Genomic DNA, 18,401 nt, shown 5'->3' with positions numbered 1-18,401 from the left:
CATAATGACAAAGCAAAAACAGGTTTTTGACATTTTTGCAAATTTAGCAAAAATATCACATTTCCATAAGTATTCAGACCCTTTACTCAGTACTTTGTTGAAGCACCTTTGGTAGCGATTACAGCCTCGAGTCTTCTTGGGTATGACGCTACAAGCTTGGCACACCTGTATTTGGGGAGTTTCTCCCATTCTTCTCTGCAGATCCTCTCAAGCTCTGTCAGGTTGGATGGGGAGCGTCGCTGCACAGCTATTTTCAGGTCTCTTCAGAGATGTTCGATCGGGTTCAAGTCCGGGCTCCGGCTGGGCCACTCAAGGACATTCAGAGACTTGTCCCGAAGCCACTCCTGTGTTGTCTTGGCTGTGTTCTAACGGTCGTTGTCCTGTTGGAAGGTGAACCTTCGCCCCAGTCTGAGGTCCTGAGTGCTCTGGAGCAGGTTTTCATGAAGGATCTCTATGTACTTTGCTCCGTTCATCTTTCTATCGATCCTGACAAGTCTCCCAGTCCCTGCCGCTGAAAAACACCCCCACAGCATGATGCTGACACCACCATGCTTCACCGTAGGGATGGTGCCAGGTTTCCTCCAGAAATGACGCTTGGCATTCAGGCCAAAAAGTTCAATCTTGGTTTCATCAGAGCAGAGAATCTTGTTTCTCATGGTCTGAGAGTCCTTTAGGTGCCTGTTGGCAAACTCCAAGCGGGCTGTCATGTGCCTTTTACTGAGGAGTGGCTTCCGTCCGTCCACTCTACCATAAAGGCCTGATTGGTGGAGTGCGGCAGAGATGGTTGTCCTTCTGGAAAGTTCTCCCATCTCCACAGAGAAACTCTGGAGCTCTGTCAGAGTGACCATCGGCGGCCAGCTCTAGGAAGAGTTCATGGCTTGGTTTTTCTTTGACATGCTCTATCAACTGTGGGACCTTATTTAGACCGGTGTGTGCCTTTCCAAATCATGTCCAATCAATTTAATTTACCACAGGTGGAATCCAATCAAGTTGTAGAAACATCTCAAGGATGATCAATGGAAACAGGATGCACCTGAGCTCAATTTCGAGTCTCATAGCAAAGGGTCTGAATACTTATGTTAATAAGGTATGTTTAAAAAAAAATATATATATAAACCTGTCTTCGCTTTGTCAGGGTAGTGTGTGTAGATTTATGAGGAAATACATGAATTGAATCCATTTTAAGGTTGTAACGTAACAAAATGTGGAAAAGGGCGAAGGGGTCTGAATACTTTCCTAATGCACTGTACATAGAATCACAATATGTATTGAATCGTGACATAAGTCATTGGATCTCGGGGACCCCCAGCCGTTACATTTTGTTATCTATTCCAGAGCAAACACACCTGATTCAACTTGTCAACTAATCAAGGCCTTGATTAGATTAATCCGGGAAACTAGTTCAAGACTACAACAAAATGGTGAAACATCTGAGGGTTCCCAGAGAAGTGTTTATTTTATTTATTTTATTATTATTTTTTTTTTTTAGAAGTAGTGACTTAAGTGATAAAATACCCTGCCAACTCCCAACCCTACCGGTGTCTGGGGCTTGTCGTCCGGGGTGCAGGGCATGGACAGAAAGTGGCTGAGGCTCTGTGGGTGTATCTGGTTCTGAGCCAGGCAGGGCAGACTGCGACGGGACGGCTTCAGCGTCTTCTCCTTCAAGATCTCACTGATGCTTGTGTGCATGCCTGGAGGAGGGAGGTGAGGGTGGGGAGAGGAGGAGAGAGAGAGAGAGAGAGGGGGGAGGAGAGGAGGAGATGTAGAGGAGGAGGAGAGAGAGGTGGGAGGCAGATGGGAAAAGAGATTAACTTAATTGTCCAATGTGAATCGTAAATCTGTGTTTTTGGTAATTAATTACCCTTATTACCCTAACCCCACACACCATTCAAAGGTTAAGAGCAGCACAGGGTCAAAGGCTGGGAGAGGCACGGGGTCAAAGGCTGGGAGAGGCACGGGGTCAAAGGCTGAGAGAGGCACGGGGTCAAAGGCTGAGAGAGGCACGGGGTCAAAGGCTGGGAGAGGCACAGGGTCAAAGGCTGGGAGAGGCACAGGGTCAAAGGCTGGGAGAGGCACAGGGTCAAAGGCTGGGAGAGGCACAGGGGGTTAAGTGCCTTGCTCAAGGGCACAACGGCAGCTAGTCTCAACATGTCTATCCCTGACCAATAAGACTGTATCTAGCCTCAACATGTCTATCCCTGACCAATAAGACTGTATCTAGTCTCAACATGTCTATCCCTGACCAATAAGACTGTATCTGGTCTCAACATGTCTATCCCTGACCAATAAGACTGTATCTAGTCTCAACATGTCTATCCCTGACCAATAAGACTGTATCTAGTCTCAACATGTCTATCCCTGACCAATAAGACTGTATCTAGTCTCAACATGTCTATCCCTGACCAATAAGACTGTATCTAGTCTCAACATGTCTATCCCTGACCAATAAGACTGTATCTGGTCTCAACATGTCTATCCCTGACCAATAAGACTGTATCTAGTCTCAACATGTCTATCCCTGACCAATAAGACTGTATCTAGTCTCAACATGTCTATCCCTGACCAATAAGACTGTATCTAGTCTCAACATGTCTATCTCTGACCAATAAGACTGTATCTAGTCTCAACATGTCTATCCCTGACCAATAAGACTGTATCTAGTCTCAACATGTCTATCCCTGGCCAATAAGACTGTATCTAGTCTCAACATGTCTATCCCTGACCAATAAGACTGTATCTAGTCTCAACATGTCTATCCCTGACCAATAAGACTGTATCTAGTCTCAACATGTCTATCCCTGACCAATAAGACTGTATCTAGTCTCAACATGTCTATCCCTGACCAATAAGACTGTATCTAGTCTCAACATGTCTATCCCTGACCAATAAGACTGTATCTAGTCTCAACATGTCTATCCCTGACCAATAAGACTGTATCTAGTCTCAACATGTCTATCCCTGACCAATAAGACTGTATCTAGTCTCAACATGTCTATCTCTGACCAATAAGACTGTATCTAGTCTCAACATGTCTATCCCTGACCAATAAGACTGTATCTAGTCTCAACATGTCTATCTCTGACCAATAAGACTGTATCTAGTCTCAACATGTCTGACCAATAAGACTGTATCTAGTCTCAACATGTCTATCCCTGACCAATAAGACTGTATCTAGTCTCAACATGTCTGACCAATAAGACTGTATCTAGTCTCAATATGTCTATCCCTGACCAATAAGACTGTATCTAGTCTCAACATGTCTATCCCTGACCAATAAGACTGTATCTAGTCTCAACATGTCTATCCCTGACCAATAAGACTGTATCTAGTCTCAACATGTCTATCCCTGACCAATAAGACTATCTAGTCTCAACATGTCTATCCCTGACCAATAAGACTGGATCTAGTCTCAACATGTCTATCCCTGACCAATAAGACTGTATCTAGCCTCAACATGTCTATCCCTGACCAATAAGACTGTATCTGGTCTCAACATGTCTATCCCTGACCAATAAGACTGTATCTAGCCTCAACATGTCTATCCCTGACCAATAAGACTGTATCTAGTCTCAACATGTCTGACCAATAAGACTGTAGCTAGCCTCAACATGTCTATCCCTGACCAATAAGACTGTATCTAGTCTCAACATGTCTATCCCTGTCCAATAAGACTGTATCTAGCCTCAACATGTCTATCCCTGACCAATAAGACTGTATCTAGTCTCAACATGTCTATCCCTGACCAATAAGACTGTATCTAGCCTCAACATGTCTATCTCTGACCAATAAGACTGTATCTAGCCTCAACATGTCTATCCCTGACCAATAAGACTGTATCTAGTCTCAACATGTCTATCTCTGACCAATAAGACTGTATCTAGTCTCAACATGTCTATCCCTGACCAATAAGACTGTATCTAGTCTCAACATGTCTATCTCTGACCAATAAGACTGTATCTAGTCTCAACATGTCTATCCCTGACCAATAAGACTATCTAGTCTCAACATGTCTATCTCTGACCAATAAGACTGTATCTAGTCTCAACATGTCTATCTCTGACCAATAAGACTGTATCTAGTCTCAACATGTCTGACCAATAAGACTATATCTAGTCTCAACATGTCTATCTCCGACCAATAAGACTGTATCTAGTCTCAACATGTCTGACCAATAAGACTGTATCTAGTCTCAACATGTCTATCCCTGACCAATAAGACTGTATCTAGGCTCAACATGTCTGACCAATAAGACTGTATCTAGTCTCAACATGTCTATCCCTGACCAATAAGACTGTATCTAGTCTCAACATGTCTATCCCGGACCAATAAGACTGTATCTAGTCTCAACATGTCTATCCCTGACCAATAAGACTGTATCTAGTCTCAACATGTCTATCCCTGACCAATAAGACTGTATCTAGTCTCAACATGTCTATCCCTGACCAATAAGACTGGATCTAGTCTCAACATGTCTATCCCTGACCAATAAGACTGTATCTAGCCTCAACATGTCTATCCCTGACCAATAAGACTGTATCTGGTCTCAACATGTCTATCCCTGACCAATAAGACTGTATCTAGCCTCAACATGTCTATCCCTGACCAATAAGACTGTATCTAGCCTCAACATGTCTATCCCTGACCAATAAGACTGTATCTAGTCTCAACATGTCTGACCAATAAGACTGTAGCTAGCCTCAACATGTCTATCCCTGACCAATAAGACTGTATCTAGTCTCAACATGTCTATCCCTGTCCAATAAGACTGTATCTAGCCTCAACATGTCTATCCCTGACCAATAAGACTGTATCTAGTCTCAACATGTCTATCCCTGACCAATAAGACTGTATCTAGCCTCAACATGTCTATCTCTGACCAATAAGACTGTATCTAGCCTCAACATGTCTATCCCTGACCAATAAGACTGTATCTAGTCTCAACATGTCCATCTCTGACCAATAAGACTGTATCTAGTCTCAACATGTCTATCCCTGACCAATAAGACTGTATCTAGTCTCAACATGTCTATCCCTGACCAATAAGACTGTAGCTAGTCTCAACATGTCTATCCCTGACCAATAAGACTGTAGCTAGCCTCAACATGTCTATCTCTGACCAATAAGACTGTATCTAGCCTCAACATGTCTATCCCTGACCAATAAGACTGTATCTAGTCTCAACATGTCTATCTCTGACCAATAAGACTGTATCTAGTCTCAACATGTCTATCCCTGACCAATAAGACTGTATCTAGTCTCAACATGTCTATCCCTGACCAATAAGACTGTAGCTAGTCTCAACATGTCTATCCCTGACCAATAAGACTGTAGCTAGCCTCAACATGATCCCTCAGTCAGTAGAAATATCAGCTGGTTTAATGGACCTATAGGGGCATGGCCCCAATGACTTTGAAATAGTCCTGTCACTGAATGGAGTTTGTATTGTGTGAAATTAGCGCCCGTGGAAATTCTACATGGCTTTGAAGAGAAAACTGGTGTGTGTTTGAAGAAGAAACCAGAAACCACCATCAGTAAACTATTTGATCCCAGTTTTAAACTATTCCAGTCGCCAGGGGAACTGAGGACTATATGACGTCAAGGGAGGAGGGTTAAAAACTTCTTAAGGATCGGTGTCCCTCTAGCGGGTCAACTTGGGGACGTGGGGAAGACATGATTGGTTTGGGAGGGTTGGACACGTGACATCACATCACTGCCAGGCTAAAAATATTTTTTGTTTGAATCTTAGAATCTTTCATGTCTTAGAAGATGTCTGTGAACTCTTAGTCCCAGAGCTCTCCAAGGCAGCGGCCCTCTTGGAAACAGTGCTCCTCGCTGTACCAAACACCCCCACCCTGCATCGGACCACAGAGCAAACTGGATTTATTAGGGATCCCCATTAGAGCATGGCACTAGCAATGTCAGGACAGTCGGTTCGATTCCCAGGACAACCCGTACGTAAAATGTATGCACACATGACTGTAAGTCGATGGTTTTTGACTGACCTTCATATCGTAAAGTAATGATGGACTGTCGTTTCCCTTTGCTTACTTGAGCTGTTCTTGCCATAATATGGACTTGGTCTTTTACCAAATATGGTTATCTTCTGTATACCACCACTACCTTGTCACAACACAACTGATTGGCTCAAACACATTAAGAAGGAAAGAAATTCCACAAATTAACTTTCAACAAGGCACACTTATTAATTGAAATGCATTCCAGGTGACTACCTCATGAGGCTGGTTGAGAGAATGCCAAGAATGTGCAAAGCTGTCATCGAGGCGAAGGGTGGCTATTTGAAGAATCTCAAATATAAAATATATCTTGATTTGTTAAACATAGTTTTGATGTCTTCACTATTAGCCTGTACTGGGAGTCTGGGCTGCATCATGTTAGCTCTAACGTCTATCCATACTCCCAAGTACTTGAGGTGACTACATCAGGCTCTAAACCCTCAGAGGTAGTAATAACACCTGTGGGAAGAGGGGCTTCTTACCGAACCACAAACCCTTAAAAACTTCTTCTTAATAGGGGGCGCTGTTTTCACTTTGAGAAAAAATCGTGCCCAAATTAAACGGCCTCGTACTCTGTTCTAGATCATACAATATGCATATTATTATTACTATTGGATAGAAAACCCTCTGAAGTTTCTAAAACGGTTTGAATTATATCTGTGAGTAAAACAGAACTCATTTGGCAGCAAACTTCCAGACAGGAAGTGAAAATTCTTTAAATGGGGCTCTGTGTCAGGGCCTGCCTATTCAACTGGCTTATATTTATGGATCTGTATGCACTTCATACGCCTTCCACTAGATGTCAACAGGCAGTAGAAGGTTGAATGGGGTGTCTAGCTTGATGTGAGGCCGAATGAGAGCTTTGAGTGACAGGTCCGCTCTTTTGTCAGTTTTCAACGGCGCACAGGGGAACTCCACATTGTCTTCTGAAATGCATTACGTATACACGACGAAATGCTCCGGCTCTGATTTTATTGGATACATATGAGAAAAACATCATAAAGTAGGATTTTCAACCGAGTTTGACCAGTTTATTCGACGTTTATTGGGAATTTTGGGATTTTTCGTTCCAGGCGCAACGATTTCTTGGACACGTGAGCTCCACATGGCTAGCCAAAGTTGCTAATTCGACAGAAGAAATGGACATTCTAAAACCAAACAACGATTTATTCTGGAACTAGGACTCCTTGCACAACATTCTGATGGAAGATCATCAAAAGTAAGAGAATATTTATGATGTTATTTCGTATTTTTGTGTTATGTTGGCTCCAACAAGGCGGAGAATTGTAGGGCGCTGTCTCACAATATTGCATGCTGTATGTTGTACTAAAGTTATTTTTTTAAATCTAACACAGCGGTTGCATTAAGAACCAGTGTATCTTTCATTTTTAGTAAAGTTTATGATGAGTTCTTTGGTTAGATTAGGTGACTGTCCAAAATATCTCCGGACATTTTGGTGCATTGTGGCTACGTATTCACAATGTAAATCCACGATTTGCAGCTCTAAATATGCACATTTTCGAACAAAACATAAAATATTGTATAACATGATGTTATAAGACTGTCATCTGATGAAGTTGTCCAAAGGTTAGTGATTAATTCTATCTCTATTTCTGGGTTTTGTGAAAGCTATGTTGGCGGTGAATAAATGGCGTTGTGTGTTTGGCTATTGTGGTGAGCTAGTATTTATTTATTGCTCTCTGTAATTATTCTGGCTGTTTTGGTGCTATTTGTGATGGTGGCTGCAATGTAAAACTACGATTTATACCTCAAATATGCACATTTTCGAACAAAACATAAATGTATTGTATAACATGATGTTATAAGACTGTCATCTGATGAAGTTGTTCAAGGTTAGTGATTAATTTTATCTCTATTTGTGGGTTTTGTGAAAGCTACCTATGTGGTGGAAACATGGTGAAAACATGGCATTGTGTGTTTGGCTATTGTGGTGACCTAATATAAATACATATTGTGTTTTCGCTGTAAAACATTTTAAAAATCGAAATGATAAAAAAAAAAAAAAAACATTGAAATGATGGCTGGATTCACAAGATGTTTATCTTTCATTTGCTGTATTGGACTTGTGATTTCATGAAATTATATTATATGATATCCCTGTCCCGTTAGGCTAGGCTATGCTAGTCAGCTTTTTTGATGAGGAGGATCCCAGATCCGGGAGGGTGACCCGTTAGAGGTTAAGGTGGCCTTGTTAAATCTTGTTCATTCTCTTAAACTAAATACCATGACTATTTTCTCATTAGCTTGTTTGAAATGTCCAACACAACATACGTTGGTGAAATCGTTATCAACTTACTCTGCAAAAAAGATATACATTTCCGTGTGCAGGGTGTGCTATTAGCATGCTAACACTCATTAAGATAGACAGGTAGCATAGCTAGCATGGCTAGCATAGCTAGCCATCACATGCATTCACTGGTTGAACTTGATGTAACTTGTGTAGTGGGGTGTAATGGAATTGACTGACTATGACATGAATGACATAATTCATGACATATAATCCAGCTCTAATAATAATTTAATTTGTATTTATTTCATCTTTATTTAACTATTTTATTTGTTTTCATTTGTAATTAACCTTTATTTAACGAGGCAAGTCAGTTAAGAACAAGTTCTTATTAACAATGACGGCCTACTTTAAAAGTAAACTGCGTCGTGTTAGGATTTATGTTTATGCACTATAGCCTGTTAGCATATTGTTTGAAGATGAATATTGTTTTGTTACACACACACACAAACAATACAGATGGGTGTGTGTGTAGGTGTGTAAGGACTGACCAACACAGGCCATAAAAGCTGTGGAGAGTCTGGAGAGGGTAGGGGTGCATCACTCTAGGCCAACCAGGAAGGTTGGGAGACTGATCAGTACCATATTAGGAATTGTTTGAGTGAAGATTCAAGGGGGAGACAAGACGGAGCTAATCTACCCAGCAACCAGATGTGGACAAAGAAAAGCGCCAAGGGGCTTGGACAAGTTCGGGTGCCCCTAAAGGCGGAGCAAGAGTCCGCGCTCAGCCTCTACTGTGATAGGCCAACAGGCGCGTTGGAACTACGTCATCACGGTATAAGAACAGCTGTTTACGTACTTCCTGCCAGTTCCCTGTTTTTACCCTGCGTGGTGATACAGCGAACCCGTATATACGAAAATTGCATTTGCCATTCATTGTTTGCGGTAATTAAACATAATTAAAGAAAGTTAGCAGACCTTGCTTTTTATTTATCCTGATACCGGATGTGTTACACGCAGCGTTCACAGTCGTTACTGCTTGAAATCAGACTTGGCTGCACTGCTTTCGTGATCCGATCGTCCCCGCTTGTGTGAATTTAGTTGAAAGCGTCAAACTTATTGCCTCAGCAAACTGACTGTCTGAATAGAGCTCTGACGGGCCGCCCCCCGTCATGAATGACGTCATTACTGGTTAAAGAGACGGCGCCCACTTTTATAAAATAAGCTTCTTCTATGCAAATGTTGATCAGTACAATAAAAATCAGTCTCAACTGGAAGGGAAACAGATTATGTATCCCCATGAAATCAGGCAAAACAAGCTGAATAATTCAATGCATGTACACACTCCTCATGAATATGCATTCACCTGTATTGTGAAAGTGGATAGACCTAGGCTGCATCTTGTTTAGAAATGTAAAATTCAAATAAATTAATTATCATGAGGTTGTTATGTAGTTAAAAACCAAAGTTAAATGAATTGTATAATTGATTCATTCATGCATACACGTTGCTGTCTCTGAAAAATGTTGCGTAAAGATAAAAAAAAAATGTAATGATATTGAACTCAAAAGCATGCATCTACAAGTGCAAGCACCTACACATGCACACACAGACCCCAAACCCCCAAAACTGCAGTTCTGCCTACAATTATTGCTCAGAGCCCAGACTGAGGTGATGCCCCAGAGCTTCTCCCGCAGAAGCGGGGTTTCTAAGCAATCAATGCGTTTCTTTCTCTCTCTGCCTGGCAACATATCAAAGAACACAGGCTACGTCCCAAAATGGCACCCTATTGCCTGATTAGTGCTTAGGGTGCCATTTTGGACCCACAACCATCTGTTCGGTTCACAGAGGGGTGTTCAGGCGTCATTAGTGAGATAAAATGTCTAGCTACTAAAACTAAAATCTTAACTTCAGTTGATAATTGCATTTCTTTGAATTAGAGCTTTAAAACACTCAAAGCCTCTAAGCCCCTCCCCCAAGACATTTCACACATTTGTTGTAAATCTGAAAGGAGAAAGAAAGGCGGAGAGGTTTGTTTTAGTGTTGTCTCATCACACCAGAATTTGGACTTCGTTACGGATATACCAGGTTTAGTATCACGATACCATCATGATACTCGATAACAAAACGACACCACGGTGGTATTAGCCAGTCACAGAATGGCACTTGATCCAGACAGATCTGATGAGTTCAATATCATTACATTTGAAATGAATTGATTTAATTAATCAATTAGACAACCATATAATCAATTTGACTTAGTTTTTTTTACCAATCGAACTATGCAACATAACGGTAATCATTTATTTTAATTACATTTCTATTGATAAACTGTGTAAATTGATTCGGGAGACAGGCGCAGGAATACGTAATATATATTTTTTTATTGTAACCAAATTACGGCGTGACGTTGAAAGACACGGGGACGAAGACCAAACAAACACTATACAAAACCACAGGGTTGAAACCCAAACAAAAGAGCGAGGAGCACCTCGAGTAAATAACACAAGTGCACGATGACTAACACACGGGACGAGACCCGTAATCATCTGCGCAATCCACAAGGGCACGAAAGCCCAAAACACACAGCACAGGTACTCACACGCACCAACGGACATGGTAACAATAATGGACTGCCCAATGGAAACCAAAAGGAACACTTATACAATTACTAATCAGCGGGAATAAGGGCCAGGTGTGCGTAATGAAAGTTCCGGAGGGATCCATGACACCCATAATGACAAAGCGAACAGGTTTTAGAAATGTTAGCAAATGTATAAAAAAATCTAAAACAAAAATACCTTATTTACATAAGTATTCAGAACCTTTGCTATGAGACCAATTATTAGCTGATGTACGAAGGGCTATATAAAATAAACTTGATTTGATTTGAGACTCGAAATTGAGCTCAGGTGCATCCTGTTTCTATTGATCATCCTTGAGATGTTTCTACAACTTGATTGGAGTCCACCTGTGGTAAATTCAATTGATTGGACATGATTTGGAAAGGCACACATCTGTCCCACAGTTGACAGTGCATGTCAGAGCAGAAAGCAAGCCATGAGGTCGAAGGAATTGTCTGTAGAGCTCCGAGACAGGATTGTGTCGAGGAACAGATCTGGGGAAGGGTATCAAAAAATTGCTGCAGCACTGAAGGTCCCCAAGAACACAGTGGCCTCCATCATTCTTAAATGGAAGACGTTTGGTACCAGCAAGACTCTTCCTAGAGCTGGCCGCCCGGCCAAACTGAGCAATCAGAGGAGAAGGGCCTTGGTCAGGGAGCTGAACAAGACCCGATGGTCACTCTGACAGAGCTCGAGAGTTCCTTTGTGAAGATGGGAGAACCTTCCAGAAGGACAACCATCTCTGCCACACTCCACCAATCAGGCCTTTATGGTAGAGTGGCCAGACAGAAGCCACTCCTCAGTAAAAAGGCACATGACAGCCCACTTGGAGTTTTCCAAAAGGCACCTAAAGACTCTTAGACCATGTAAAACAAGATTCTCTGTTCTGATGAAACCAAGATTATACGTCACGTCTGGAGGAAACCTTGCACCATCTCTATGATGAAGCATGGTAGTGGCAGCATCATGTTGAAGGGATATTTTTCAGCGACAGGGACTGGGAGACTAGTCAGGGTGAGGCAAAGATGAACGGAGCAAAGTACAGAGAGATCCTTCATGAAAACCTGCTCCAGAGCACTCAGGACCTCAGACTGGGGCGAAGGTTTACCTTCCAACAGGACAATGACCATAAGCACACAGCCAAGACAGCGCAGGAGTGGCTTCGGGACAAGTCTCTGAATGTCCTTGAGTGGCCCAGCCAGATCCCGTACTTGAACCCGATCTAACATCTCTGAAGAGACCTGAAAATAACTGTGCAGCGACGTTCCACATCGAACCTGGCAGAGCTTGAGAGGATCTGCAGAGAAGAATGGGAGAAACTCCCCAAATACAGGTGTGCCAAGCTTGTAGCATCATACCCAAGAATACTCGAGGCTGTAATCGCTGCCAAAGGTGCTTCAACATAGTTCTGAGTAAAGGGTCTGAATACTTATATAAATGTGATATTTCAGTTCTTGTTTTTTTTATAAAACAAAAAATTCTAAAAATACATGTTTTTGCTTTGTTATTATGGGGTATTGTGTGTAGATTGATGAGGGAAAAAACTATTTTTTGTCAATTTTAGAATAAGGCTGTAACCTAACAAAATGTGGAAAAAGTCAAGGGGTCTGAATAGTGTGTATCAGTCAAACGTTTGGAAACACCTACTCATTCAAGAGTTTTTCTTTATTTTTACTATTTCCTGCATTCTAGAATAATAGTGAAGACATCAAAACTATGAAATAACACATATGAAATCATGTAGTAACCACAAAAAGTGTTAAACAAATCAAAATATATTTCATATTCGATTTTCTTCAAAGTAGCCAGCCTTTGCCTCGATGACAGATTTGCACAATCTTGGCATGGAGGCTGTTATAGCAGCAAAGGGGAGGACCAACTCCATATTAATGCCCATTATTTTGGAATAAGATGTTTGACAAGCACATACTTTTGGCCATGTAGTGTATTAAAAAATATATATAAAGGGGGATTGGAAATGATGCAAATAATTATGTTAATGGAAGCTACAATCTGCAGTATAAAAGCTGATCTACTCCCTGAGAATAAACTGGAGTTAATTATCATACAACACTGAGTCATGTAATTACTAGGTAAATACCGGGTCGGTAACAGCTTGTAAAGCGTAAGCCAAAAGAACACTAGGCATACTGTGTACATCTGTTCATTGTAAAAGCATACAGACAGCAGACTACACCATCTACAACCATCTGATCATTGTAAAAACACACAGACAGCAGACTACACCATCTACAACCATCTGATCATTGTAAAAACACACAGACAGCAGACTACACCATCTACAACCATCTGATCATTGTAAAAACACACAGACAGCAGACTACACCATCTACAACCATCTGATCATTGTAAAAACACACAGACAGCAGACTACACCATCTACAACCATCTGATCATTGTAAAAACACACAGACAGCAGACTACACCATCTACAACCATCTGATCATTGTAAAAACACACAGACAGCAGACTACACCATCTACAACCATCTGATCATTGTAAAAACACACAGACAGCAGACTACACCATCTACAACCATCTGATCATTGTAAAAACACACAGACAGCAGACTACACCATCTACAACCATCTGATCATTGTAAAAACACACAGACAGCAGACTACACCATCTACAACCATCTGATCATTGTAAAAACACACAGACAGCAGACTACACCATCTACAACCATCTGATCATTGTAAAAACACACAGACAGCAGACTACACCATCTACAACCATCTGATCATTGTAAAAACACACAGACAGCAGACTACACCATCTACAACCATCTGATCATTGTAAAAACACACAGACAGCAGACTACACCATCTACAACCATCTGATCATTGTAAAAACACACAGACAGCAGACTACACCATCTACAACCATCTGATCATTGTAAAAACACACAGACAGCAGACTACACCATCTACAACCATCTGATCATTGTAAAAACACACAGACAGCAGACTACACCATCTACAACCATCTGATCATTGTAAAAACACACAGACAGCAGACTACACCATCTACAACCATCTGATCATTGTAAAAACACACAGACAGCAGACTACACCATCTACAACCATCTGATCATTGTAAAAACACACAGACAGCAGACTACACCATCTACAACCATCTGATCATTGTAAAAACACACAGACAGCAGACTACACCATCTACAACCATCTGATCATTGTAAAAACACACAGACAGCAGACTACACCATCTACAACCATCTGATCATTGTAAAAACACACAGACAGCAGACTACACCATCTACAACCATCTGATCATTGTAAAAACACACAGACAGCAGACTACACCATCTACAACCATCTGATCATTGTAAAAACACACAGACAGCAGACTACACCATCTACAACCATCTGATCATTGTAAAAACACACAGACAGCAGACTACACCATCTACAACCATCTGATCATTGTAAAAACACACAGACAGCAGACTACACCATCTACAACCATCTGATCATTGTAAAAACACACAGACAGCAGACTACACCATCTACAACCATCTGATCATTGTAAAACACACAGACAGCAGACTACACCATCTACAACCATCTGATCATTGTAAAAACACACAGACAGCAGACTACACCATCTACAACCATCTGATCATTGTAAAAACACACAGACAGCAGACTACACCATCTACAACCATCTGATCATTGTAAAAACACACAGACAGCAGACTACACCATCTACAACCATCTGATCATTGTAAAAACACACAGACAGCAGACTACACCATCTACAACCATCTGATCATTGTAAAAACACACAGACAGCAGACTACACCATCTACAACCATCTGATCATTGTAAAAACACACAGACAGCAGACTACACCATCTACAACCATCTGATCATTGTAAAAACACACAGACAGCAGACTACACCATCTACAACCATCTGATCATTGTAAAAACACACAGACAGCAGACTACACCATCTACAACCATCTGATCATTGTAAAAACACACAGACAGCAGACTACACCATCTACAACCATCTGATCATTGTAAAAACACACAGACAGCAGACTACACCATCTACAACCATCTGATCATTGTAAAAACACACAGACAGCAGACTACACCATCTACAACCATCTGATCATTGTAAAAACACACAGACAGCAGACTACACCATCTACAACCATCTGATCATTGTAAAAACACACAGACAGCAGACTACACCATCTACAACCATCTGATCATTGTAAAAACACACAGACAGCAGACTACACCATCTACAACCATCTGATCATTGTAAAAACACACAGACAGCAGACTACACCATCTACAACCATCTGATCATTGTAAAAACACACAGACAGCAGACTACACCATCTACAACCATCTGATCATTGTAAAAACACACAGACAGCAGACTACACCATCTACAACCATCTGATCATTGTAAAAACACACAGACAGCAGACTACACCATCTACAACCATCTGATCATTGTAAAAACACACAGACAGCAGACTACACCATCTACAACCATCTGATCATTGTAAAAACACACAGACAGCAGACTACACCATCTACAACCATCTGATCATTGTAAAAACACACAGACAGCAGACTACACCATCTACAACCATCTGATCATTGTAAAAACACACAGACAGCAGACTACACCATCTACAACCATCTGATCATTGTAAAAACACACAGACAGCAGACTACACCATCTACAACCATCTGATCATTGTAAAAACACACAGACAGCAGACTACACCATCTACAACCATCTGATCATTGTAAAAACACACAGACAGCAGACTACACCATCTACAACCATCTGATCATTGTAAAAACACACAGACAGCAGACTACACCATCTACAACCATCTGATCATTGTAAAAACACACAGACAGCAGACTACACCATCTACAACCATCTGATCATTGTAAAAACACACAGACAGCAGACTACACCATCTACAACCATCTGATCATTGTAAAAACACACAGACAGCAGACTACACCATCTACAACCATCTGATCATTGTAAAAACACACAGACAGCAGACTACACCATCTACAACCATCTGATCATTGTAAAAACACACAGACAGCAGACTACACCATCTACAACCATCTGATCATTGTAAAAACACACAGACAGCAGACTACACCATCTACAACCATCTGATCATTGTAAAAACACACAGACAGCAGACTACACCATCTACAACCATCTGATCATTGTAAAAACACACAGACAGCAGACTACACCATCTACAACCATCTGATCATTGTAAAAACACACAGACAGCAGACTACACCATCTACAACCATCTGATCATTGTAAAAACACACAGACAGCAGACTACACCATCTACAACCATCTGATCATTGTAAAAACACACAGACAGCAGACTACACCATCTACAACCATCTGATCATTGTAAAAACACACAGACAGCAGACTACACCATCTACAACCATCTGATCATTGTAAAAACACACAGACAGCAGACTACACCATCTACAACCATCTGATCATTGTAAAAACACACAGACAGCAGACTACACCATCTACAACCATCTGATCATTGTAAAAACACACAGACAGCAGACTACACCATCTACAACCATCTGATCATTGTAAAAACACACAGACAGCAGACTACACCATCTACAACCATCTGATCATTGTAAAAACACACAGACAGCAGACTACACCATCTACAACCATCTGATCATTGTAAAAACACACAGACAGCAGACTACACCATCTACAACCATCTGATCATTGTAAAAACACACAGACAGCAGACTACACCATCTACAACCATCTGATCATTGTAAAAACACACAGACAGCAGACTACACCATCTACAACCATCTGATCATTGTAAAAACACACAGACAGCAGACTACACCATCTACAACCATCTGATCATTGTAAAAACACACAGACAGCAGACTACACCATCTACAACCATCTGATCATTGTAAAAACACACAGACAGCAGACTACACCATCTACAACCATCTGATCATTGTAAAAACACACAGACAGCAGACTACACCATCTACAACCATCTGATCATTGTAAAAACACACAGACAGCAGACTACACCATCTACAACCATCTGATCATTGTAAAAACACACAGACAGCAGACTACACCATCTACAACCATCTGATCATTGTAAAAACACACAGACAGCAGACTACACCATCTACAACCATCTGATCATTGTAAAAACACACAGACAGCAGACTACACCATCTACAACCATCTGATCATTGTAAAAACACACAGACAGCAGACTACACCATCTACAACCATCTGATCATTGTAAAAACACACAGACAGCAGACTACACCATCTACAACCATCTGATCATTGTAAAAACACACAGACAGCAGACTACACCATCTACAACCATCTGATCATTGTAAAAACACACAGACAGCAGACTACACCATGTGTATTTCTCTCCATCTGATGTCTCTCTCTCAACCATCTGTCTGGTTGTAGTTACATAACAGCACAGGTGGCCTGCTGTGATACCGACTGCCTTTCTGATCCCCTTACTTTAAAAAACAAAATGTATCTGTGACCAACACATTAGGGCCTAATACATTCATTTCAATGGACTGATTTCCCTAAATGAACTGTAACTCAGTAAAATCTTTTGAAATTGTTGCATGTTGCGTTATATATTTTTTGTTCAGTGTGTGTTTGTGCACATGGAAGTCAGTGATTTATGTTTACTATAGGCTAATGAGGCAATACAAATGAGAGCAGGGCGGCAGGGTAGCCAAGTGGTTAGAGCGTTGGACTAGTAACTGAAAGGTTGCAAGATCGAATCCCCGAGTTGACGAGGTACAAATCTGTCATTCTGCCCCTGAACAAGGCAGTTAACCCACTGTTCCTAGGCCTTCATTGAAAATAGGAATTTGTTCTTAACTGACTTGCCTAGTTAAATAAAGGTTAAATAAGTGACTAAAATGAAAGGGCATTTACTTGACTAAAATGGCCCTCTTTTCATCATTTTGACAAAAATGGGACTAAGACTTAATGACATTATAGTTAAAATTAATAAGACTAGGCTAAATCTAAAAAAAAGTGCCAAAATTAACACGGGTGTGTGTGTGTGTGTGTGTGTGTGTGTGTGTGTGTGTGTGTGTGTGTGTGTGTGTCTCTCAGGTGAATTGCACTGTTTGGCCTCATCCATAGTGCACCTATCATCCCTCAACACTACAGCAGTTTATTCACCACATAAAAACACTATATGGTGTGAGGGAGTGAGGAACTCAGGACTCCCGTGTGTGTGTGAGAAGGAGTGAGGAACTCAGGACTCCCGTGTGTGTGTGAGAAGGAGTGAGGAACTCAGGACTCCCGTGTGTGTGTGTGAGGGAGTGAGGAACTCAGGACTCCCGTGTGTGTGTGAGGGAGTGAGGAACTCAGGAATCAGCATAACATGGTGCAGGACTACTGG

At 41.2% G+C, this 18,401-nt stretch overlaps 1 protein-coding gene across 1 annotated transcript in view; it reads right to left on the bottom strand.

The window, feature by feature from the left end:
* LOC120065987 (anoctamin-3-like) overlaps positions 1 to 18,401 on the bottom strand; it is a 109,227-nt gene that overhangs the window by 71,154 nt on the left and 19,672 nt on the right. Inside the window, exons 2-3 of the mRNA XM_039017026.1 lie at positions 1,884 to 2,063; positions 1,537 to 1,691 (exon numbers count right to left, since the gene is read on the bottom strand). Coding sequence (XP_038872954.1) covers positions 1,537 to 1,691; positions 1,884 to 2,063 — 335 coding nt within the window. The remainder of the gene's footprint in view (positions 1 to 1,536; positions 1,692 to 1,883; positions 2,064 to 18,401) is intronic.

Source organism: Salvelinus namaycush, chromosome 21, assembly GCF_016432855.1.
Source record: "Salvelinus namaycush isolate Seneca chromosome 21, SaNama_1.0, whole genome shotgun sequence".
Lineage (NCBI taxonomy): Eukaryota > Metazoa > Chordata > Actinopteri > Salmoniformes > Salmonidae > Salvelinus > Salvelinus namaycush.
Note: the sequence above shows the minus strand (reverse complement) of the source record. Positions and strands in the feature narration are given on the sequence as shown.